Below are 26,552 nucleotides of genomic sequence, written 5' to 3'. Positions count from 1 at the left end.
TGTATCAATTCATTTCTGAGGACATTGCTAATAGCATCGCTGCATACTCCCTAGCTGTGCTCTCTAAAATCCTCCAAGATTTGTGTGAAACTTTGCAATCCCATCAAACACACCTTAGGAAATTAGCCCCCTCATCCCATCCCCCTCCCCCATGTCTGTTTGGATTTGTCCATTTGTCTTTGAGTGGAAGCCTGTTCATCTTTTGCAAACTCCTTAAACTCTGCTCCTGCCTTTGTAAAGTAGGCACTCAGAAGACACTGCTTTACTGACTGCAGTGCATCTTTGAAAATATACGAACACCTAATTTTTTCACAAAGGTCTTACTTCACTGTTTGGATCGAGCACTCTTAAGGAACTAGGGAATGTTTTTCCATCCAAATGCGATGTGATGGACTCAGTATGATGCGATATGGAGAGAAATGGTTTTGTTTATTTTTTATGGTATTTGTTAAGCGCTTACTGTGTGTCGAGCACTGTTCGAATTGCTGGGGTAATTACGAGGGAATTAAGTTGTACACCGTTCCTATCTTGCATGGGACTCACAGTCTAAGTAGGAAGGCAAAAAGGAGAAATGAGACACGGAGAAGTTAAGTGATCTGCCCAAGGTCACACAGCAAGCACTCGGAAGGGCCGGGATTAGAACCCAGGTCCTCTGATTCCCAGGCCCGTTGTCTTTTCACTAGGCCAGGCTGCTTCTGTGTGCAGTGCAGGCCAAACCAGGGGTCCGAAAGGGCGAGGTTACCAAATGTGGGTCCACAAGGAATGAAGAAGAAAGAAAGACCGAGTTGGAGAAAGAATACATGGATAAATATTATACCGGGGCTCTTTTCAGGATCCTATTACAACATGTCCACATTCGAAAAAAAGAGTGATATGTGAGAATTTAGGAAGTCCAGGAAAAAGAGAGCTAGGCATCTGAGTTCTTAGCCAGTCAATCCAAACAATTTATTGGGCTTCTACAGAGAGAGAAACTGAGGCAAAAAGAGTCAAGTGACTTGTTTAAGGTTATACAGTCAATTGGTAACAGAGTCAATATAACACTTTCTTAAATGTGCTTAAGCAAGTAAGTGCATTTTCTGTTCCTCTTTCCAACCCCCACCGCTTCCACCTCCCTCTTTTCTTATTCCCACGATTAGAAGCAAAGACACTGATATTTCATGTGTGATGACTAGAATATCGTATTTGTGATTTCAACTACGGAAAGGTGATTGTTTCCATCAACGACCAGCCTTTGCTTTAGAGGTCTTCACGGCAGAAAGCGTGAAACTGGGCCCTCATACTTGAGTTTCCCCGGACAAGACGTTGAAGGTGACTGTGGGAAGGGCGGAATTTCTGGCCTGTGAGGCTCATCACGTTCCGGTGACGGATAGCGGTGCGGCCTGGGAAAGTTGACTTCCGGAACGGGAAGAACCTCATCCTTCTTCAACGGCGGAAGACGATAGACGTAGCCGAGCTGTTGCCAGGGAGAAAGAAAGCGTCGTCTAAGTGAATGATCTTCTTCCGATGAGTGGGAGTCCTTGTGCTTGTGTTTATCAGAGTGGGAGAGGTGTCTCGGGCGGTGCTTGCCTCCTGACTTTGAAACGTGTCCATTTCTCTGACTTCCCCAAGGAGAAGGAGCGTCTTGATGGAGGGATAAATCATCCCCTTCTTGCTGTTTTCCATCTTGTCCTTCTTGAGGAGCAAGTGGGCCTCCTAAATGGAAGGGGCAGTTTGGGGGAAGGGGACGCTGTTGGTGATTGCGGTGGTGTTGATGACCATGAGGGGATGTTGGATTCCTTTGGTTAGGCTTCACACCTGAAGGAGGCGAGACCGTACAATTCCTGAAACGGTGGTTTTTCTTGTGGTAGGGATGATGGTCTTTTCCACTTCCAGAATTCGTGAGGTACTTCTAGGAGAGAAAACAACGATTTTTAAGCTGAATTATGTACCACCAAAGCAGGAGTTGAAAGTGTCGGGGCTTTAAACTTCAGTTTCCCAACCGTACTCGAGGCAGTACGGCTTTGTCTTCCGAGGCATGTTCAAGTGTGCGATTGCTTCGTACAGCGCTCTGCACATAGTAAGCGCTCAGCAAATACCATTGGTTGATTGAGTATGTGCACATGTAGAGATAAGGAAGCTAATCCTTTCTCGGCCCACCCCATCTCCCTACCATTGACCTCTCTAGGCTGAGGTCCTGCTCGTTCGTTCGTTCAGTGGTATTTATTGAGCACTTACTGAGTGCAGAGCACTGTACTAAGCGCTAGGGAGAGTACAATATTACAAAGTGGGTGGACAACAAGCTTACAGTCTAGAGGGGGGCAATATGGAATGCTTTACGAATTTGCGTGTCATCCATTGAGTGGGGAAGTCCGTTTGACCCCTCTGAACCTAAAACAATTTTCCGGAAGCCCTCTGAGCCGTGCTCACGGCTCCAGAGACATTGCACTTCCCTCCCAGCTCCCTTTTACCATGTGTGGTGGCTTCCACTTGGGCCGGAAGCTCTTACCAATCAATCAATCAATCAATCAATCGTATTTATTGAGTGCTTACTGTGTGCAGAGCACTGTACTAAGCGCTTGGGAAGTACAAGTTGGCAACACATAGAGACAGTCCCTACCCAACAGCGGGCTCACAGTCTAGAACGGGGAGACAGAGAACAAAACCAAACATACTAACAAAATAAAATAAATAGAATAGATATGTACAAGATAAATAAATAAAGTAATAAATATGTACAAACATATACATCATCCATGATGATGATGGTATTTGGTAAGCGCTTACTATGTGCCAACCACTGTTCTAAGCACTGGGGGAGATACAAGGCCATCAGGTTGTCCCACTGTGAGCCCCACAAGGGACAACCTGCTTACCCTGTATTTACCTTAGTGCTTAAAATGGTGCTTGGCACAGTCAACGCTTAATCAATCAATCAATTGTATTTACTGAGTGCTTACTGTGTGCAGAGCACTGTACTAAGCGCTTGGGAAGTACAAGTTACCAGAGCTCTGCACACAGTAAGCGCTCAGTAACCACAATTGAATGAACTGCCTTGGCACCATCTGGTGCTGCCCTAATGCTGCCATAAGTCAGCCCATCAGTCTATCATATTTATTATTACTGTTATTATTAATAATAGTATTTGTTAAGTGCCTACTATATGTCAAGCGCTGTTCTAAGCACTGGGGTAGATACAAGGTTATCAGGTTGGACGCGGTGCCTGTCCCACATGGGGCTCACAGTCTTAATCCCCATTTTATAGGTGAGGTAACTGAGGCCCAGAGAATTTGAGTGACTTGCCCAAAGCCATGTGAGCCCACTGTTGGGTAGGGACCATCTCTATATGTTGCCAACTTCTACTTCCCAAGCGCTTAGTACAGTGCTCTGCACACAGTAAGCGCTCAATAAATACGATTGAATGAATATAGCAGGCAAGAGGCGAAGCCAGGATTAGAACCCAGGTCCTCTGACCCAGGCCCGTGCTTTCCCCACTAAGCCATGCTGCTTTATGTTTTTCGAGCACTTACTGTATGCAGATCACTGTGCCAAGCGCTTGGGAGAGTACATGAAGTACTATGCCACGTAGCAGCATGGCTTAGTTGATAGAGCATGGGCCTGGAAATCGGAAGGTCATGAGTTCTAATCCTGCCTCTGGCACTTGTCTACTGTGTGACCTTGGGCCAGTCTCTTCACTTCTCTGTGCCTCAGTTCCCTCATCTCTAAAATGGGGATTGAGATTGCGAGTCCCATGTGGGGCAGGTATTATATCCAACCCAATTTGCTTGTATCCACCCCAGTGCCTGGCACACAGTAAGCGCTTAATAAATACCACAATAATAATAATAATTACTATTATTATAACCACAAATAGACACATTCCCGGCCCCCAAAGACCTTACCTCCTCCTCATAGGCATTGTCTCCTAAGACATTGCCACCTGAGGTGGTGGTTTACCTTGCTTACAAGGTAAACCACCTTGCCAACTGGTACTTCCCAAGCGCTTAGTACAGTGCTCTGCACACAGAAAGTGCCCAATAAATGCGATTGAATGAAGGAATGAATTGGAGCTGGTCCTCAGCAGGGGAGTGGGTGAAGTGTGAGATAACCTAGTTATCTTGGATTTTTCTATTATTTATTGTTGCTTTGTACTTCACTGTTATTGTGTTTGTTTACTCCAATTTAGATTGTGAGCTCTGTGGCAAAGGGACTGTAACTAATCTGTTTACATTGTAATTTTTTTATGATTTTGCTAAGCACTTATTATATGACAAGAACTGTTGTTAGCACCTGGGGTAGATACAAGTTAATCAGGTTGGACAGAGTCCCTGTTCTGCATGGGGCTCACACGCTATGTTGGAGGGAGGAGGATTTAATGCCCATTTTATAGATGAGGTAACTGAGGTACAGAAAAGTTAAGTGACTTGCCCAAGGTCACTCAGCAAGCAATTGGCGGAGCTGGAATTAGAACCCAGGCCCTCTTACTCCCAGGCTCATGCTCTTTCCAAGAGGCCACACTGCTTCTCTGTCCCAGCGCTTTGTGTATAGGTGTTAAGCACTTGCTATGTGTCAAGCACTGTTCTAAGCACTGGGGCAGATACAAGGTAATCAGTTTACAAGGTAATCAGGTTACAAGGCCCCACGTGGGGTTCACAGTCTTCGTCCCCATTTTACAGAAGAGGTAACTGAGGCACAGAGAAGTTAAGTGACTTGCCCAAAATCACACAGCTGACAAGTGGTGGAGCCGGGATTAGAACCCACGACCTCTGACTCCCAAGCCTGTGCCCATTCCACTAAACCATGCTGCTTATAATAATAATAATAATAATAATAATAATAATGATAATAGTGGCATTTATTAAGTGCTTACAGTGCCAAGCACTGTTCTAAGCGCTGGGGAGGTACAGGGTGATCAGGTTGTCCCGTGGGGGGCTCACAGTCTTCATCCCCATTTTACAGATGAGGTAACTGAGGCACAGAGAAGTTAAGTGACGTGCCCAAAGTCACACAGCTGACAATTGGCGGAGCCTGGATTTGAACCCAAGACCTCTGACTCCAAAGCCCGTACTCTTTCCACTGAGCCATGCTGCTTCTCTAATCATTCTAATCATTGTTAACTTAAAAATCTCAATTAGCAGCATGTAAGAAAAACTTAATCGATTTGCTGATTAGGGCAAAATGTTCAGCCCAACTGCTATGGGTGAAACCAATCAATAATTGGAATTTATTGAGTACTTACTACATGCAGAACACTGCATTAAGTGCTTGGAAGAGTACAAAACAAAAGAAATTAGCAGACACACTCTCTTCCCCACGTGAGCTTTCTAAAACAGATTGGTAAGCAAATCGAGGATTTCTCAGTCTGAATTAAATGGAAAGAGACACTCAGATGTGGCATATAAGACAAATACTTTCAAAAGGTAACACCTAAGCTCAGAGACACTGCCATGCTGAAGGCGGAAAGAATCAACTACAGAGCAGCTAAACTTTGCTGCTCATTAACCTCTGATGCAATGAAGTTGGGACCATCCCAGCTGGAGGTAGATAGTCCGGGGCAATTTCCCAGGTACTCTACACCAAAAAATCTTAAACTTTCCCATTCCATGACCACTTCCAAAGGCTCCTTCATCAGTCATCATCATCAATCGTATTTATTGAGCGCTTACTATGTGCAGAGCACTGTGCTAAGTGCTTGGGAAGTACAAATTGGCAACGTATAGAGACAGTCCCTACCCAACAGTGGGCTCACAGCCTAAAAGGGGGAGACGGAGAACAAAACCAAACATACTAACAAAATAAAATAAATAGAATAGATATGTACAAGTAAAATAAATAAATAAATAAATAAATAGAGTAATAAATATATACAAACATATATACATATATACAGGTGCTGTGGGGAAGGGAAGGAGGTAAGATGGGGGGGATGGAGAGGGGGACGAGGGGGAGAGGAAGGAAGGGGCTCCTTGTTTCCCTCCGTCCCTCGACACCTCCCTAACCAATCCGCCAAGAGAAACGGGCCGCGCACCGTATTGTTGAAGATTTCACAGTTCACTTCAAGATTCTCTGGGTTCTCCAAGTTGGTGACTTCTGCGCTGTATACCAGATCTCCATTGCAGAATCCAACGAACTACAAAGGAAAGAGAATGACTTAGATGTGAGCATGGATGCGGTTGTGTTTGTGTGGGGGTGGGGGGGTGGGGGTGAGTGTATCACCCTATTTATTTTTTTATTTTACTTGTACATATCTATTCTATTTATTTTATTTTGTTAATATGTTTTGTTTTGTTCTCTGTCTCCCCCCTCTAGGCTGTGAGCCCACTGTTGGGCAGGGACCGTCTCTATATGTTGCCAACTTGTACTTCCCAAGCGCTTAGTACAGTGCTCTGCACACAGTAAGTGCTCAATAAATACGATTGATTGATTGATTGGATGCAAGGTCTGTCTTTGCGCTTGGCCAATGAACTCTTGTAAAAAGCTTTGGGCAGTTTAGGGGGGAGTTTCAAGTTTTGAAAATTATATCTTGAATCTTTGCATCAATCAGGAAAACCATCTTTCTAAAATGCTCATTGAAACACATCACCCAACCTTTTCAAACTTGTCCAGTGGTCCTCATTGTTTCTCCTAGAAAAGCTCCTCAAGATGGTAAGCTCATTATATGGGCAATAATAAATAAATAAATAAATAAATGGGCTCAATAAATACGATTGATGATGATGATGATGATGGGCAGGGAACGTGTCTACCAACTCTGTTGTATGGTACTTTCCCAAGGGCTCTGCACATAATAAGATCTCAGTAAGTACCACTGATGATTCAATTGTATTTATTGAGCGCTTACTATATGCAGAGCACTGTACTAAGCGCTTGAGAAGTACAAGTTGGCAACATATAGAGATGGTCCCTACCCAACAGTGGGCTCACAGTCTGGGGGGGGGGGGGGTGGCGGGGGAGGAGGATGATGAGGATGATAGAAAGCAAAACCTCCCAACCAAAGGCTTCAGTGTTTTCTTCAGCTAGGTCCTACTCCTGTTCGACTTGTACTCTTCACTTCTCCCAAGCAATCCTCTTAACCTTCCTTCAGTCTTTCATGCATTCATTCATTCAGTCATATTTATGGAGTGCTTACTCTGTGCAGAGTACCGTACTAAGGACTTGGGCGAGTACAAAAGTAAACAGACACATTCCCTGCCCACAGTGAGCTTACCGTCTAGAGGGAAACTCTCTAGTGAGATTCTCTCCCGAATGAGCTTAGGCCTCTCCCCTGTCCGTAACAGCTGTCCTACAGACCACCCCCTTCTCCCCTCAGCCCCATGTCCCTCCTCCCTTCCTCCAAAACACTTCATTCATTCATTCATTCAATCTTATTTACTGAGCTTTTACTCTGTGCAGAGCACTGTACTAAACATTTGGAACGTACAATACAGCAATGAAGAGAGACAGTCCCTGCCCACAATGGGCTTACAGTCTAGAGGGGAAAAAACACTTCATAAGCACTTAGTGCAGTGCTCTGCCCACAGTAAGCGCTCAGTAGATATGACTGACTGATTGATTGATTGATTCATTCATTCAATTGTATTTATTGAGGGCTTACTGTGTGCAGAGCACTGTACTAAGCGCTTGGGAAGTGCAAGTCGGCAACATATAGAGACGGTCCCTACCCAACAACGGGCTTACAGTCTAGAAGGGGGAGACAGGCAACAAAACAAAACAAGTAGACAGGTGTCAAAATTGACAGAACAAATAGAATTAAAGCTATATTCACATCATTAACAAAATAAATAGTATTGAACAGGAATCTATTCCTGTAGCGTCCCTCCAGGACATTCCATCCCATGCTCAGGGATTTATCTACGGTTTAGCTTTTCACTCGTGTTTATTACATCCATTTTCTCTCTCTTTTACGACTGTACAATCTTCTCTGCTCCCAGGGCCTGTGTTATTTTGGGGGTTTGCTTTTCATCTACCCTGCTGCACTGGAAGGCTGGAAGCAGGTAGAGCAACACGGCCCCCGACTTTGAATAGGCCGTGGCAAGGGCCAAAGCCAGAGAGCGTCCTGGGGCTGGGAACACTGGACTCTGAAGCTGAATCTGAAGCTCAGTGCCTGTAGCCACAGTTCCCTATTACCCTTGTTTTTATTTTATATTTATCTTTGCCCCCTGCCTTTTATGTTGCCTTTGTGCTTCCATTCTCTCACCCCTGGACAGTAAACTCATTGTTCATTCGTTCATATTCACTGAGTGCTGACTGTGTGCAGAGCACTGTACTAAGAGCTTGGAAAGTACAGTTCGGCAAGAGATCGAGACAGTCCCAACCCAACAATGGGCTCACAGTCTAGAGGGGGGAGACAGATAACAAAACATAACAAATAGACAAGTATTGAAACCATCAAAATAGAAAAATAGAATTATAGATATATACACATCATTAATAAAATAGAGTAATAAATATGTACAAATATACACAAGTGCTGTTGGGAGGGGATGGGGGTGATGGGGAGGCGGGGAGGAGCAGATGAAATGGGGGGGCTCAGTCAGGGAAGGCCTTCTGGAGGAGGTGAGCTCTCAGTAGGGCTTTGAAGGGAGGAAGAGAGCTAGTTCGGTGGATGTGTGGAGGGAGGGCATTCCGGGCCAGGGGGAAGACGTGAGCCAGGGGTCGATGGTGGGACAGGTGAGAATGAGGCCCAGTGAGGAGGTTAGCGGCAGCAGAGGAGTGGAGGGTGCGGGCTGGGCTGGAGAAGGAGAGAAGGGAGGTGAGGTAGCAGGGGGCAAGGTGATGGACAGCCTTGAAGCCAAGAGAGAGGAGTTTTTGCTTCATGAGAAGGTTGACAGGCAACCACTGGAGATTTTTGAGGAGGGGAATGACATGCCCAGAGCATTTCTGTAGAAAGATAATCCGGGCAGCAGAGTGAAGTACAGACTGAAGTAGGGAGAGTCAGGAGGATGGGTGATCAGAGAGGAGGCTGATGCAGTAATCCAGTCAGGATAGGATGAGAGATTGAACCAGCAAGGTAGTGGTTTGGATGGAGAGGAAAGGGTGGATTTGGTGATGTTGTGAAGGTGAGACCAGCAGGTTTTGGTGATGGATTGGATGTGTGGGGTGAACAAGAGAGCCGAGTCAAGGATGACACCAAGGTTGTGGGATTGTGAGACGGGAAGGATGGTGATGGGAAAGTCATGGAGAGGACAGGGTTTGGGAAGAAAATAAGGAGCTCGGTCTTGGACATGTTGTGGGAAGGGTATGTGTCTGTTTATTGTTATAGAGTATTCTCCCAAGACCCTAATATGGTGCTTTGCACACAGCAAGCGCTCAATAAATACGATTGAATGGCTGAGTGAATAAACATTTCCTTATATCCCCTCTTCTCCTCTGACTTAGTCTCAGATAGTGAGGTCTTTGAAAGCCAGGGACCGCATATCCTCCAAGAGGCCTTCCCTGACTAAGCCCTCCTTTCCTCTTCTCCCACTCCCTTCTGCATCACCCTGATTTCCTCCCTTTATTCATCCCCCTCACAGCCCCACAACACTTACGTATTAGTACAGTGCTCTGCACATAGTAAGCGCTCAATAAATACGATTGATGATGATGATGATGATCTGTCATTTATTTATTTATAGTGATGTCTATCTCCCCCTCTAGACTTTAAGCTCGTTATGGACAGGGGATATATTTGTTATATGGTTATACTGTACTCTCCCGAGCACTTAGTACAGTGCTCCGTACACAGTAATGCTCAATAAATATGATTGACTGATAGAGAAGCAGCGTGGCTCAGTGGAAAGAGCACGGGCTTGGGAGTTAGAGGTCATGGGTTCTAATCCCGTCTCCACCACGTCAGCTCTGTGACTTTGGGCAAGTTGTTTAACTTCTCTGGGCCTCTGTTACCTCATCTGTAAAATGGGGATGAAGACTGTGAGCCCCATGTGGGACAGCCTAATCACTTTGTATCCCCCCTGCCCCTGCAGTGCTTAGAACAGTGCTATGGACATAGTAAGTGCTTAACAAGCACCATCATCATCTAATTTTCATTCATGTATTCCTTCCTAGTGCTTTGCACATGGTAGGTATTTAAAAACATACTATTACTACTTCCATGTCCGCTGGCTCCTTCACTAAGGCAAAAGTTCCTTAAGGACCAGCCATTTTTTTTTTTACATTTTTCATTCATTCTCCAAGTAGATCAGGACTAGGTAGAGCAGAACCCTTGACAAAGTGGGTGGTTCAGCAAATACACCTGAAATGGACACAAACTGATATTCGAAATCTAAATCCTAATTCTATATTGCAGATTCCAAAGAGTTTCTTTCAACGGTCACAACATCTCACTCAGGTCATTGCTACTTGATCCCATCAAATGGAATCTTCAAGGAAATTGAGGTTGGGTGAGAAAGCCCTCAATAAGTGTCTGGAATAAAAGAAATAATCATATACCTTACCACGGCTCTTCTACATTATAGGTCTCCATTTTTTAATACTAGAAGGAGAAGAATTGAAGGAAGTTTCTAGAGGAGTTTCTAGAGTTTGTCCAACTGCTCCCACCAAAGAATTCAGACTTAATACCCCTGTAGTCAGGTTAGAAAAAGCAGGAAGGGGGGTTCAATAAGATCATCACATCTGTCAATGGTCAGGCAGCTTCCATGGGTCCCTGTTTCTCCATTTGGATTCTGTTAAGTAATAAAGGCAGGGAAACCATTTTATAATAGTAACAATGATGGTATTTGTTAAGCACTTACTATACGCCAAGCACTGTTCCAAGCGCTGGGGTAGATACTAGGCATTCAGGTTGTCCCACGTGGTGCTCACAGTCATAATCCCCATTTTACAGATGAGGCAACTGATGGTGTTTATTGAACACCGTCTCTATATGTTGCCAACTTGTACTTCCCAAGCGCTTAGTACAGTGCTCTGCACACAGTAAGAGCTCAATAAATATGATTGATTGATTGATTGATTGAAGTGACTTGCCCAAAGTCACACAGCAGACAAGTGGCAGAGCCAGGATTAGAACCCATGACCTCTGACCCCCAAGCCCGTTCTCTTTCCACTAAGCCACGCTGCTTCCCGTGTTTTGTTTCCCGAGTTTCTCCAGCCCCTCTATTTTAAAACCATAGCAGGGACCAATTGCTAGGAAATAAACTAAGACAGGAAATAAAACAGCAGAGCTGGAAAATTCCATGGAAGACAATTTAGCTCTGTACATTAAGCGGCTAATTATAGATTTCTTTTCACTATGCATTTTGGATGCAACACAGTGACACAATAAGAGACGTTCTTTTGAGAGAGCACGGTGGATGAATACGATGCGGAGATGGGAGAAATGGTTTTGTGCACGTGCACGGCACTGGTTCCCAGGTGAGTACTGAAATGCAAGTTTTCCTTAATCAATCAGCCAATCGACGGTATTTATCGAATGCTTACTGTGTGCAGAGCACTGTACAAAGCTCTTGGGAAGGTACAACACAACAAATTTTGGTAGATGTAATCCCTGCCCACAACAAATTTACAGTCTGCAAGGGTTAATGCAAGATTCTGCAGGAATACGACCCCTGCCTTAGTGGAGCCGTGGAGATGCTTACTGTATACTTACGTCACAGTGCTTGGGTGAGGGATGCCGGGCGACTCTCTTGGAGCAGCTGGTTATACTGAAGTCCACAAAGTAGGCTGTCCGTTCTCCTCCTCGCTGAAATAATAATAATAATGACGGCATGTATTAAGCGCTTACTATGTGCAAGGCACTGTTCTAAGCTCCGGGGACGTTAAAAGGTAATAAGGTGGTCCCATGGGGGGCTCACAGTCTTAATCCCCATTTTACAGATGAGGTCACTGAGGCCCAGAGAAGTGAAGTGACTTGCCCAAAGTCACACAGCTGACAATGGGCAGAGCCGGGATTTGAACCCATGACCTCTGACTCCAAAGCCACGCTTTGGACCTTTGACTCCAAAGACTCTTTCCACTGAGCCACGCTGCTTCCCTAGATAGAAATAGATAGATCAAATGAGCCTCAGAGAAATAAAATGACAATTTACCAAATATCAATCAATCAATCAATCAGTGTTATTTATTGAGTGTTTACTGTGTGCGGAGCACTGTTCTAATATGCTGAGGGTCATCTCTATTTTAAAGCATGGAAAACATGTGTTTTGAACTGGGATATGGTTCCTTATCGAGGTAGGACTAAGCCCTCCTTTCCTCTTCCCTCACTCCCTTCTGCGTCACCCTGACTTGCTCCCTTTATTCATTCCTCGACCCAGGCCCCAGCACTTACGTACATAACTGTCATTTGTTTATTTATATTAATGTCTGTCTCCCCCTCTAGACTGCAAGCTCGTTATGGACAGGGAATGAGTCTTAGTACAGTGCTCTGCACAGTGTAAGTGCACAATAAATGTGATTGATTGACTGACTGATAGGTATTTCTTAAGTTGCTAGCTGTGTGTCCAGTGCAACTTAAGAAATACCTATCAGTCAGTCAATCAATTACATTTATTGTGCACTTAAGTGCTGAGGTGGAAGCAAGTTCATTCATTCCATCATATTTATTGAGCGCTTACTGTGTGCAGAGCACTGGACTAAGCGCTTGGAAAGAACAATATGGCATGAAAAGTTTATCAGGTCAGATGCAGTTCCTGTCCCACATGGGACTCTCAGTCCAAGTAGAAGGGAGAAGAAGTTAATTGAATCCCTCTTTTATAGATGAGGAAACTGAGGCAACTGGTGGAACCAGGGTAGTATCAACATTTTATGGGGGTGACCTTCTAGATATTCTGGCTTGTTTTTTCTCCTCTTGCTCAGTGTGAAGCAGACTGTTCAGCCGAAAGAGACAGTTTCTCATGTGCAGTCCATGCTCACAGTCACTCTCTAGATTGTTTGCTAGAAAGAGACAATTAGGAATAATAATAATAATAATAATTATGGTATTTGTTAAGCGTTTACTATGTGCCAGGCACTTTACTAAGCACTGGGGTGGATACAAGCAAATTGGGTTGGACACAGTCCCTGGGCTGCATAGGACTCACGGTTTTAATCCCCATTTTACAGAGGAGGTAACAGAGGCACAGAGAAGTGAAATTACTTGCCCAAGGCCACACTGCAGAAAAGTGGCAGAGCAGGATTAGAACCCATGACCTTCTGCCTTCCAAGCCCATGGTCTAGCCACTACGCCATGCAGCACCTCAGCAATTCTCGTGTACAGCCCACCTCCCTCTCATCACCCAAGGGACCCCCTGTTTTCACATAGTAAGCGCTTAACAAATACCATAATTATTAGTAATTATTATTATGAAGCCCCACTGTGCTTTCCAGTTTTCCTCCCAGACTTCAGCTAGCAGGACTCCCACTGAGAAGTAGTGTGGCTTAACGGAAAGAGCACGGGCTTGAGAGTCAGAGGTCGTGGATTCTAATCCCGGCTCTGCCACTTGTCAGCTGTGGGTCTTTGGGCAAGTCACTCAACTTCTCCGGGCCTCAGTTACCTCATCTGGAAAATGGGGATTAAGACTGTGAGCAACCACACGTGGGACAACCTGATTACCTTGTATCTACCCCAGTGCTTAGAACAGTGCTTGGCACATAGTAAGCACTTAACAAATACCATTATTATTATTATTATTATTATTATTATTATAAGACTACCAGAAGTGTCAGTCAGTCAGTCAGTCAAATTTATTGAACGTATACTGTGTGCAGAGCGCTGTACTAAGTGCTTAGGAGAGCACAGTATACCAATATAAAAGACATATTCACTGCCTGGAGAGAGGACAACTGTCTGGAGAGAGCAGCATTCATCTGCCAGGGGGAAAGGGAACCAACTTAGTTCCTGGAAGCTTCTAGTAAGTAGCGGAGAAGCAGCGTGGCTCAGTGGAAAGAGCCCGGACTTTGGAGTCAGAGGTCAGGGGTTTGAATCCCGGCTCCGCCACATGTCTGCTGTGTGACCTTGGGCAAGTCACTTAACTTCTCTGAGCCTCAGTTACCTCATCTGTAAAATGGGGATTGACTGTGAGCCCCATGTGGGACAATTTAATCACCTTGTGTCCTCCCCAGTGCTTAGAACAGTGCTTTGTGCATAGTAAGCGCTTAACAAATGCCATCATTATTATTAAGTAGAGCAATTTTTCTCCTGAGCTTTGGGGTGGGCGGGTTTTTTCCGGTTATCCTTCACTTCTGGGTGAAATAGAAGAGCTAAAACCAAGATAAAAATGTGCTTTGTTTTTTCTCTGAAGCAATGATTTAGCTCAAGTCACCCAAGTAAAAACTTGACCAAATGCAAGCTCCCCCTCTAGAATATAAGTTCGTTTTGGGTAGGGAATGTGTCTACCAAATTTGTTAGGTCTCACTCTCCCACGTGCTTAGTACACTGCTCTGTGCATAGCAAATGCTCAATAAATACCATTGACTGATTGATTGATAGAATCCTTTCGACCCCACTGGCAAAGCTCTCAGACTCTAAGAAAGCCCTGATCCTCTGTATTCTCTTTCTCTCTGCTTGGAGCTCCCTCACTTTTCATAGCCATCTGACCCCCACTCTCCCCATCTTCAAAGCCCTTCTAAAATCACAACTCTTCCAGTAAACCTTTACTGACTAATCTCCCTTTTCTCCACCCTTTTCGCCAATCTTGGGTCCGTAACTCTAAGCACTTTGATACTCACTCCCCCTGAGCTCCACAAAGCTTATGTCCATATTCTTATACTCTCCCATTTCCCTATCTGTAATTGACTTGAATGTCCCTCCCCCCTTAGACAGCAATCTCCTCCAGGGCAGGGATCGTGCCTATGAACTCTTACTGTATTGTACTTCCCCAAACATTAAGTACAATGCTCTGCACACAGTGAGCGCTCAGTAACTAGTAATAATAATAATAATGTCATTTATTAAGCGCTATGTGCAAAGCACTGTTCCAAGTGCTGGGTTGATTGATTGACTGATTGATTGACTAATTCCTCTTTTTTTCCACTCCCAACCTTTTTTTCTTCCACATCTCCAAGAGAAAGTTTATGAAGAAAACATCTCGCGGCCCGGTACGGTACTCTGCGCATAGTAAGCACTCAATAAATATGACTGATTGATTGATAATTGCTGACTTACCACCCTTGCTGCTCTCTCTACTCTGTCCACCTTGAAAAGGGTGGAATGACCACTCTCACTAATGTATTTATCCAGGGCTTTTTCAGCTTGTCCGCTGTATTCCTCTGTATTCTCAAAGTAGTCAATGATCACTGGGGGCGTCGCTCTGGGGTCAGTTAGTGCAGAAGAAACTGTGAAAGCAAGATGTGAACACAAGTGTTGGAAAAATGGTAATAATTATGAGGCTGGGACTGTTTGGTAGCATTCTGGACCGGATGACTATTATTTACTTCATTCCCAAAGTGGATCTACTTTTGGGAAAACTGGAAAGACTGGGCAGGTTCTGAGATATCACCTGAGGAATGCCTAGCTGTTTGGGAACATTATTATTATTATTATTTGCACTTAATAATAATAAAATTTCCCAAACAGACAATAATTATTGATAATATTATATTATTTGTAATAACAAAAAGGGGTATTTATTAAACATCTGCTGTCAGTCAGTTGTATTTATTGAGCATGTACCATGTGCAGCGCACTGTACCAAACTCTTGGGAGAATACAATACAATAATAAACAGACTCAAGACCCTGACCACAACAAGTCCAAGTCTCCAGGGGGAGACAGACGTTAATATAAAAAAATAAGCTACTGATATGTATATAAAGCGCTGTGGGGTTGGGAGAAAGGATGACTAAAAGGAACGAGTAAGGGTGATGCAGAAGGGAATGGGAGAAGAGGAAAGGAGGGCTTAGTCAGGGAAGGCTTCTTGGAAGAGATGTCCCTTCGATATGGCTTTGAAGCAGAGGTGAGTCACTGCAATCTATAATTCTATTTATCTATTTTGATAATAATCTAATAATAATAATGATGGCATTTTTAAGCACTTACTATGTGCAAAGCACTGTTTTAAGCTCCGGGGAGGTTACAAGGTGATCAGGTTGTCCCACAGAGGGCTCACAGTCTTAATCCCCATTTTACAAATGAGGTAACTGAGGCCCAGAGAAGTGAAGTGACTTGCCCATAGTCACCCAGCTGACAACTGGTGGAGCCGGTGTTTGAACCCACGACTTCTGACTCCAAAGCCCCTGCTCTTTCCATTGAGCCACGTTGCTTCTCATAGCATTTTGATGCTATTGACGCCTACTTGTTTTGTTTTGTTGTCTGTCTCCCCCCTTCTAGACTGTATATATGTATATATATATACCTGTATGTATGTAGATACATTTGTATGTATTTATTAATCTATTTATTTATTTATTTTACTTGTACATATCTATTCTATTTATTTTATTTTGCTAATATGTTTTGTTTTGTTCTCTGTCTCCCCCTTCTAGACTGTGAGCCCACTGATGGGTAGGGACCGTCTCTATATGTTGCCAACCTGTACTTCCCAAGTGCTCTGCACACAGTAAACACTCAATAAATACGATTGATTGATTGATTGATAGACTGTGAGCCCATTGTTGGGTAGGGATTGTCTCTATCTGTTGCCAAATTGTACTTTCCAAGCTCTTAGTACAGTGCTCTGCACACAGTAAGCACTCAATAAATACGATTGAATGAATGCCACCATGCTAAGCACTGTGGTAGTTACAAGGTAGTCAGATTGGACCCAGTCCCTGTCTATTCTGGGATGACAGTCTGAGAGAGAGGGAGAATAGGTATTTCAAATCCCCATTTTACAGATGAGGAAACTAAGTCACGGAAAAGTTAAACAACTTGTTCGAGGCCTCACAGCATGCAAGTATTAGAGTTGGGACTAGAACACAGTCCATGAGTCTCCTGGCACCCAGCCCTACACTCTCTCCATTAGGCCACATGCTGTAGGGTGGTCAACCCGCCGAACAGAGTCCTAGCCCCTTCAAGGGTCCCAAAATTGACCCTGATTTTTTCATCTCCGTACTGGGGTGATTTAGGGTCTGATTGGCCCTCCAAAGACAACAGTCTATGGAAACTGACTTTTTGAAATAGCCAATTTGGTAAAAGTAATTGTGGTATTTCTTAATAAATACTTCTGGTATTTGTTAAGTGTTTACTATGTGTCAAACACTGTACTAAGCACTGGGGTGGGTACAAGCAAATTGGGTGGGACCTAGTCCCTGTCCCACGTGGGGCTCGCAGTCTCAGTCCCCGTTTTTACAGATGACGTAACTGAGGCCCAGAGAAGTGTAGTGACTTGCCCAAGGTCATGTAGCAGACAAGTGATTTAGCCGGGATTAGAACCCATGACCTTCTGATTCTCAGGCCTGTGCTCTATCCACTACGCCATGCTGCTTCCCTTAAATGCTTAGAGTGTGCCAAGCACTGTTCAAGACTCTGGGGTTCGTAGCAGATAATCAGGTTGGATACAGTCCTTGTCCCACAGCGGGCTCATGGTCTTGATGATAATAATAATAATAATAATAATAATAATAATAATGATAATGTTACTTGTAAAGTGCTTACAATGTGCCAAACTGTTCTAAGCACTGAGGTAGATACAAGTTAATCAGTTTGGACACAGTCCCTGTCCCAGATGGGGCTCACACTCTTATCGCCATTTTACAGACGAGGTAAATGAGGTACAGAGAAGTGCAGTGACCAGCCCAAGGTCACCCAATAGACATGTGGTGGAGCCGGGATTAGAGCCCAGTTCCTTCTGATTCCCAAACCAGTGCTCTATCTACTAAGACATGCTGTTTCTTCTTTCTAGGAGGAAGAACAGGTATGGAATCACCATTTTACAGATGGAGAAACCAAGGCATAGAAATGGTAAATGACTTGCCTAAGGTCATTCTGCAGGCAAGTGGAGGTTCTAGAGATTAGACCACAGGTTCTCTGATTTCCACCAGGTCAGGCTGCTTCATATGACTGACCTGTTTGGCTTTCAGTTGGCAAGGGGCCATGGCTGAGAAGCAGCATGGCTCAGTGGAAAGAGCACGGGCTTGAGAGTCAGAGGTCATGGGTTTGAATTCCGGCTCTGCCACTTGTCAGCTGTGTGACCTTGGGTAAGTCACTTAACTTCTCTGGGCCTCAGTTCCATCATCTGTAAAATGGGGATGAAGACTGTGAGCCCCACGTGGGACAACCTTGATCACCTTGTATCCCCCCCACAGTGCTTAGAACAGTGCCTGGCACATAGTAAGTGCTTAACAAATACCAACATTATTATTATTATTATGTCTACCAACTCTGTTGTGTTGTAGCTCCCAAGTGCTTAGTGCAGCGCTCTGCACACAGTAAGCACTCAATAAATGCAAATGATTGACCAGTCTGAGAGATTCAGTGAGTTGAATCTTACCTCCTTCCCTTCCCCACAGCACCTGTATATATGTATATATGTTTGTACGTATTTATTACTCTATTTATTTATTTATTTTACTTGTACATATCTATTCTATTTATTTTATTTTGTTAGTATGTTTGGTTTTGTTCTCTGTCACCCCCTTTTAGACTGTGAGCCCACTTTTGGGTAGGGATTGTCTCTATATGTTGCCAACATGTACTTCCCAAGCGCTTAGTACAGTGCTCTGCACACAGTAAGCGCTCAATAAATACGATTGATTGATTAATTGATTGATTGATTGAATAGCTGTTTGGCTCCTGCTCTTTGTTCTGTGTGTGCGCAGCATTGCTGACAGGACTGTGCACTGACACCTTCATCAGCAGGCAAAACCAGCCATCGAATCTCCAGTTTTTCTCTTCATAATAATAATAACAATAGTCATAACTGTGGTATTTGTTAAGCCCTTACTACTACTACTAATAATAATGATGGCATTTATTAAGTTCTTACTCTGTGCAAAGCACTGTTCTAAGCATTGTGGAGGTTACATGGTCATCAGGTTGTCCCGGGTGGGGCTCACATTCTTAATCCCCATTTTACAGATGAGGAAACTGAGGCCCAGAGAAGTTAAGTGACTTGCCCAAGGTCACATGGCTGACAATTGACAGAGCTGGGATTTGAACCTCTGACCTCTGACTCCAAAGCCACTTTTCCACTGAGCCAGGCACTGAGGTGGGGACAAGCAAATTTGGTTGGACACAGCCCCTGCCCCACATGGGGCTCACAGTCTTAATCCCCATTTTACAGATGAGGCAACTGGGGCCCAGAGAAGTTAAGTGACTTGTCCAAGGTCACACAGCAGACAAGTGGTGGAGTCAGGATTAGAACCCAGGTCCTTTTGACTCCTAGCCCTGTGCTCCTTCCACTAGGCCATGCTGCTTGACTTTAGAAGATCACAGCTGAGCGTGGAGATAGAAAACCATCAACCTTGCAGACATTTCAGGTAAAGAACATCGTGATAAGACAGAGTTAGAAGCATTACCTTTCAGCCTTAAAATACAAAGCGTGGCCTACTGGAAAGAGCTCAAGCCTAGGAGTGAGAGGTCCTGGTTTCTAATCCCAGCTCTGCCACACGGCTGCTGTGTGATCTTAGGCAAGTTACTTAACTTCTCTGTGTCTCAGTTACCTCATCTGTAAAATGAGGATTCAGACTGTAAGCCCCACGTGGGACAGGGATTGTGTCCAACCTTATTATCTTATATCTTCCTCAGCGCTCAGAATAGTGCCTGGCACATATTAAGTGCGTGGCTCAGTGGAAAGAGCGTGGGCTTTGGAGTCAGAGGTCATGGGTTCAAATCCCAGCTCCGCCAATTGTCAGCTGTGTGACTTTGGGCAAGTCACTTCACTTCTCTGTGCCTCAATTCCCTCATCTGTCAAATGGGGATTAAGACTGTGAGCCCCCCATGGGACAACCTGGTCACCTTGTAACCTCCCCAGCACTTAGAACAGTGCTTTTCATGTAGTAAGTGCTTAATAAATGCCATTAAAAAAAAAAGTGCTTCATAAGTACCATAAGTCCTGGATTGCTTCCCAACAGGGTTGCTGAGACTGGAGAGGAGGCCTGGGCCAGGCTGCTTCAGTCACAGGAAGGTGAGGTGGGGGCGAAGAGGAGACTGTAAGCTCATCGTGGGCAGGGAATGTGTCTGCTCTTGTTATATTGTACTCTTCCAAGGGCCTAGTATAGTGCTCTGCATCCAGTAAGCACTCAGTAAATGCGATTGAATGAAGGGGAAGGGGCTCCTAGCAGGACGCAATCGACTATCTCCCAGCTCTGCAACACATCACAGATTGATAGGAGAGTAACGGACTCGCTTTTAACTGGACACAGCTGTGCTCCTCTCCCACCTTCCTATAGCCAAAGCAGCACTGCTAAGATGTGCTGGGCTAATCTTCCCCCATCAGTTTAGTCAGAGGGGTGAATCCCAAATGGCAACGATCCAGGAGGAGGCGTTCATCTCGGCTCCAAGTGATCATTTAGAAGGAGAGAATGAGCCCGTCCTAAATCAGAATCCATATTTTATCTGCTAATTTAACGAGGGGTAGTACCAGAACTTGTTGTGCAGTTGTAGCCATTCAGTTTGCCCGCCTCCCGGGACTTGTTCGGGTAAGTTGTAGCTATAACTTTACATTGTCCAATGACCTGGAGGATAAATGTATTGATGTTAGTTTCATAGCTTCCACAGGAGGAGGATGGGGGGAATGAGGAAATATCCCTACTGTAATTTCTTCTATTTTGTGAATAAATCACTCAGATACTCATTTTAGTTTCACCCAAGCCTCTAACTCAACAAATCTGTCTTCAAAACCTGTTTCCTTTGAGAGGCTATTTCAGTGCTTTCATTTGAATTCCACACAAGAAACCATTTGCTGGAATTAAGACGGAAAAATCCCAAGTAGATAATGACCGAATTCCTAACATTTCCAAGGAAGAGCTTCATTTCTTGTCTATGAAAACATCACTTTTCCGGCAAGGAAATATGAAATTGAAGAGGCTGATTTATTTATTCAGAACCAGGTTCCATATTCTTCCCTGTTTCCCTGTCACTGTTAAAAGCTTTCACTGTTGAATGGTTTGGGTCATCGCCTGTTATAAGAGCAGTCTTCACAGAATGGGATCAAACATCAGATTGGCTCAGAATCTAAGGCATACTGTAAAAATGCAAAATGATTCCCAAATATGGGAAATGATATATACTCATCCGTGTATTCCTGAAATCTGCACCAAATCATTAGTCTTGGGAGACGTTTAAGAAGGGAGCTCTTCATTAAAGCTCTCTATATTGTGAGCCCTAAAGAACCCAATGTGAAGCAAAGCAAACAAACTCAGGTATTCCTAGTTCTCCTCAAACAGTGAGGAAGCTGGAGGATAGTATTCCTAAAAGCGAGCAGATGTACCCTTGTTTACTTACTAATTCAGAAGGCCGACGTCTAGAAGATGTTGGTTTACAATCCTTCCAATGTACCCTGGTTAGTACAGAGCAGTCCGATTCAATCACATCTAGGACTAAATAAGAGACTAAGGCAGATTCCTGGAGAGAATCAATCAGACACAAAGTTTGTGACATTTGGTGAACATTCAGCTTCCTTCAGAGAAAGCTATTTATTTATTTTTCATAGTAATAGTTGTAGTAGTTGTTGTACTCCTCCTCTAGACTGTAAGCTCATTATGGGCAGGGAATGTGTCTGCTAACTCTGTTGTATTATATTCTCCCAAGTGCTCAGTACGGTATTCTGCACATAGTAAGTGCTCAATAAATACCACTGATTGATTGCTTGATTAGTAATAGTAGTAGTATTAATAGGATTTACTGAGCACCCAGTTAGTGCAGTGAACTGTTGTAGGTGCTTGGAAAGTAACAGCACAATGAAGTGACATATTCTCAGTCTAGTAGAGTTTACATTCTAATGGTGGAGACAAACATAAATGTATTCACAATTACAGTGGTCAAAAATAAAGGGAACATGTATATATATATATATTATATGTGTGTGTGAGGGGGTATATATATGTATATATACACACAGACACACACATACACATACGAGTATTAAGGAGGGTGTGAAGGAGTTCATATGGCTCAAAGGGAAGATGTGAATCAGATTAGCTTGTATCTACCCCAGGCTAAATGCCGTGCCTGGCACACAGTAAGCATTTAACAAATGCCATTAAAAAAAAGTGCTGCGAAATTTAATCAGAGAAAGTTTGTCGGACGAGAAGGCAGGATTTTCTCTCTGTTGCTGTAGGAGTAGGCCATTTCTGTTTGTGGACACTTTGGTATTAATTAAGCATTTATTGTGTGTGAAAACAGGTTGCTCCTTGTCTAAGAAGAGGAGCTAAAAAGACCATTAGTAAGTACCAAGGCATAGAGAAGCTAAATGACTTGCCCAAAGTCACACAGCTGGAAAGTGGCGGAGCTGGGATTAGAACCCATAACCTCTGATTCCCAAGCCTGTGCTCTTGCCACTAAGCCACACTGCTTCTCTAAATGGAATATGAGTCTAGTATACTCTCCCTAAATGCTAAATATAGCACTTTCAACACTTCCATTTTAAAAAGCAATCGATCGGTGATATTCATTGAGCATTTACAGTGCAGTGCACAATAATCAGCATTTGGGGCAATATGGTAAAGTAGAAATGATAATCATAATAATGATACTTGTGGGATTTGGTAAGGGCTTAATATGCCAAGTACTGAACTGTGGTATAGACAAGATAATCAGGTTAGGCACAGTCTCTCTCCCACTTGGGGCTCAGACTAAGTGGGGAAGGGGAAGACATATTGAACTTCTATTTCACAGGTAAGGCACAGAGAATAATAATAGTAATAACTGTGGTGTTTGTTAAGCACTCACTGCATTCCAGGCACTGTACTAATCACTGAGGTGGATACAAGAAATAGGGTTGGACACAGTCCTTGCCCCACATGGGGCTCACAGCTGGCAGGCAAGGGGCAGAACTGGAATTTGAATTCTGGTCTCTGACTCCCAGTCCTGAGCTCTTTCTACTGGAACACTCGGATTCTCAATCCCCGCTTCACGATCATTGTCCTCCAGGGCCTTCCAATCTAGTCGGGGAGACGGACGTGACGGGAACGTTTAATGGTTTCAGACATTTCCCCGAATGCGTCGAACTGAAAATAGTTTACTTTCCACAAGCTCATCATTTCAATGATTACTCACTGTTTGGTGAACGTGGACATCAGCAACACATAGGAGCTCGAAAAGGAAACCCCTCCTACGGTCTTTATTGATCAGATCCAAAACCTCCTCAGCAACCTCCTCTGAGACATTGCAGTCACCAGGCTCAAGGGAATGGAAATGCTGCAGCAAACTCAAAAACACCACCACTCCCGTGAGCACCCGCATCATCCAAGCTTGGAAACCCCTGCCTCGAGCGGCCCAAGTCGGGAATCTGTCCCCAGACTTTCTCAAAACTGGTCCTCCTGAAATATAATAGATTACGACGTAGGGAGACTTTTTTTATAGATTCCCGTTAGGTAATTCGGCCTGCTAACTTTTGTCCCTGGTTCAAATATCAGCAAATACATAGTAAATGATTAGTTGATGCTACGAAAGTGGAGAGGCTGCGTCAGTGGATGAGATTGTGCTTTGGCATAGGTTTTGGGGGTTACAGGAGGATTATTGGTCCAAAAGATCTTTTCGGCAAGGTCGTGGGGGCAACTGAATGGACAAACGTTTTGTCTAGGGAACCAGATTCACACTTTGGGAGGAGGAGGGAAATGCTCCCTCCTGATATAACTGATATTTTTTTTAAGTGGTATTTGTTAAACACCTACTTTTGGATCCAGCTCTATATTAAGCACTGAGATAGATAAAAGTTAATCATGTTGGACACGGTCCATGCCCCTCATGGGACTCATGATTTTAATCTCCATTTTACAGATGAGGTAACTGAGGCACAGAGAAGTGAAGTGACTTGTCCAAAGTCACGCAGCGGACAAGTGGCAGAGTGGGATTCGAATCCAGATCCTTCTGACCCCCAAGTCCGTGCCCTATCGTCTAGGTCATGCTGCTTCCATTATAACACCCCCATTCAACAACCTCAGTCAGACATGGAAATGGCTGTGGTCTTTGATTCTTGGGAAAAGCTCCTGAATTTAAGCTTTTAGATAAGCAAATCTATCACTATCATGTTGAACTAAGAACCTTAAAGCATTAATTAGTACAGTGCTTTTTAACATTACAAACCTGTCAGGCCACTAACTTTACAAACATTAAAATATTAAAAAAAATGAAAACAGTATATCCATCTAGCTTTCCCCACCAGCTTTAAGATCAGTCAATCAATAAATTGTATTTATTATGATGGTATTTGTTAAGTGCTTACTAAGTGCAAGCACTGTTCTAAGCTCTGGGGAGGTTACAAGGTGATCAGGTTGTCCCAAAGGGGGCTCACAGTTTTAATCCCCATTTTACAGATGAGGTAACTGAGGCACAGAGAAGTTAAGTGACTTGCCCAAAGTCACGCAGCTGACAGTTGGCAGAGCCGGGATTTGAACCCATGACCTCTGACTCTAAAGCCCATGCTCTTTCCACTGAGACATGCTGCTTCTTCTATTTATTGAGCAGTTACTGCATGCAGAGCACTGTTCTAAACTCTTTGGAAAGTACAGTACAACAGAGTTGGTAGACACATTCATTCAATCATTCAATCATATTTATTGAGCGCTTACTGTGTGCAGAGCACTGTACTAAGCGCTTGGGAAGTACAAGTTGGCAACATATAGAGACGGTCTCTGCCCACAACGAGCTCACAGTCTAGAGGGGGAGACAGACATTAATATAAAATAAACAAATTACAAAAATGTATGTAAGTGTTGCGGGGCTGAGGAAGGCCTGAATAAAGGAAGACATTTCATTAAATTTTATTTTTGCACCTTGACCAGTGAATATTGCACCCAGAGAATGAGTTGTATAATGATGGAAAGAGAGGGGAGAGGGATGGAAGAAGAGGTAGAAAAAGTTCACTGGTACTCCTCATCAGGGGTGCCAACATCTCACTGGATGTGCAGGTGTGAAAATGGCACGGAGGTGTTGAGAGGAAGAGGCACAGGTTGGGGTCTGAGAGGGACAGAAAGTCTTTGAAGGGTGTCAGATAGACCCCCATATTGGTTCAGAAACTCTTGGTCTGTGTTGGAGACCTGATGCGAGAGGGGCTTGAGCCCAGTTCAAAAAACCGTTGGTGAAACAGCGGGTTTCTCTCCAACAGCAAGAAACGCTGGGCTGGGGTCTCGGGGTGCGGGGAAGCAGCTTCCATCTCCTCCATGGTGTGGCTGTAAGACGCAGACCACCTGGCCCAAATATCTTGCATAGTTTCTAAATCCCAACTCACAGAGACCCATTCTTTGTATAGCGCTGTATTTAGTCAATTCATTTAATAATAATAATAATAATAATAATAATAATAATAATGTTGGTATTTGTTAAGCGCTTACTATGTGCAAAGCACTTTTCTAAGCGCTGGGGTAGATACAAGGTAATCAGGTTGTCCCACGAGGGGCTCACAGTCTTCATCCCCATTTTACAGATTAGGGAACTGAGGCCCAGAGAAGCGAAGTGACTTGCCCAACGTCACACAGCTGACAAGTGGCGGAGCCGGGATTTGAACCCACGACCTCTGACTCCAAAGCCCGTGCTCTTTCCACTGAGCCACGCTGCTTCTCTATAATAATAATAATAATGGCATTTAATAAGTGCTTACTATGTGCAAAGCACTGTTCTAAGTGCTGGTGAGGTTACAAGGTGATCAGGTTGTCCCCCGTGGGGCTCACGGTCAATCCCCATTTTACAGATGAGGTAACTGAGGCACAGAGAAATTAAGTGACTTGCCCAAGGTCACACAGCTGACAATTATTTGCACTTATTCATTCAGTTGTATTTATTGAGTACTTACTGTGTGCAGGGCACTGTACTAAGTGCTTGGGAGAGTACAGTATAACAATAAACAGACAATTCCCTGCCCACAGTTCTCTTACAATCAATCAATCAATCATATTTATTGAGAGCTTACTATGTGCAGAGCACTGTACTAAGCGCTTGGGAAGTACAAATTGGCAACATATAGAGACAGTCCCTACCCAACATTGGGCTCACAGTCTAAAAGGGGGAGACAGAGAAAAAAAAAAAAACAAAAACAACCAAACATACTAACAAAATAAAATAAATAGAATAGATATGTACAAGTAAAATAAATAAATAAATGGAGTAATAAATATGTACAAACATATATACATATATACAGGTGCTGTGGGGAAGGGAAGGAGGTAAGATGGGGGGGATGGGGAGGGGGACGAGGGGGAGAGGAAGGAAGGGGCTTACAGTCTCAAAGGGGCTTGGTTTATGCTGTCTAGTCAACCCTGAGCCATAGCGATTCCAGGGACAAATTTCTTCCAGAACGCCCCGCTCTCCATCTGGAATCGTTCCGCTAGTGTATCCATAGAGTTTTCCTGGAAAAAATATGGAAGTGGTTGACCATTTCCTCCTTCCGTCTCCGCCCTCGACTCTCTCCCATGCTGCTGCTGCCCAGCACAGGGGAGTTTTGACTTGTCGCAGATTTCCTTCCACTCGCTAGCCACTGCCCAAGCTAAGAATGGGATGGGTAATAATAATAATAATAATAACGGCATTTATTAAGCGCTTACTATGTGCCAAGCACTGTTCTAAG

At 44.0% G+C, this 26,552-nt stretch overlaps 1 protein-coding gene across 1 annotated transcript; it reads right to left on the bottom strand.

The window, feature by feature from the left end:
- Nucleotides 1-919: 919 nt before the first annotated feature.
- HRG (histidine rich glycoprotein) lies at nucleotides 920-23,325 on the bottom strand. Its single transcript, XM_038748145.1, has 7 exons — nucleotides 23,048-23,325; nucleotides 21,275-21,394; nucleotides 20,412-20,505; nucleotides 15,056-15,225; nucleotides 11,564-11,656; nucleotides 6,005-6,106; nucleotides 920-1,888 (listed from the first exon to the last, which is right to left on the bottom strand). Exons 1-7 carry the CDS (start codon nucleotides 23,234-23,236, stop codon nucleotides 1,247-1,249), a joined length of 1,410 nt encoding a protein of 469 aa, XP_038604073.1. The 5' UTR covers nucleotides 23,237-23,325; the 3' UTR covers nucleotides 920-1,246.
- Between the last annotated feature and the right edge of the window lie 3,227 nt (nucleotides 23,326-26,552).

The sequence above is a fragment of the Tachyglossus aculeatus genome, chromosome 1, assembly GCF_015852505.1.
Source record: "Tachyglossus aculeatus isolate mTacAcu1 chromosome 1, mTacAcu1.pri, whole genome shotgun sequence".
NCBI lineage: Eukaryota > Metazoa > Chordata > Mammalia > Monotremata > Tachyglossidae > Tachyglossus > Tachyglossus aculeatus.
Note: the sequence above shows the minus strand (reverse complement) of the source record. Positions and strands in the feature narration are given on the sequence as shown.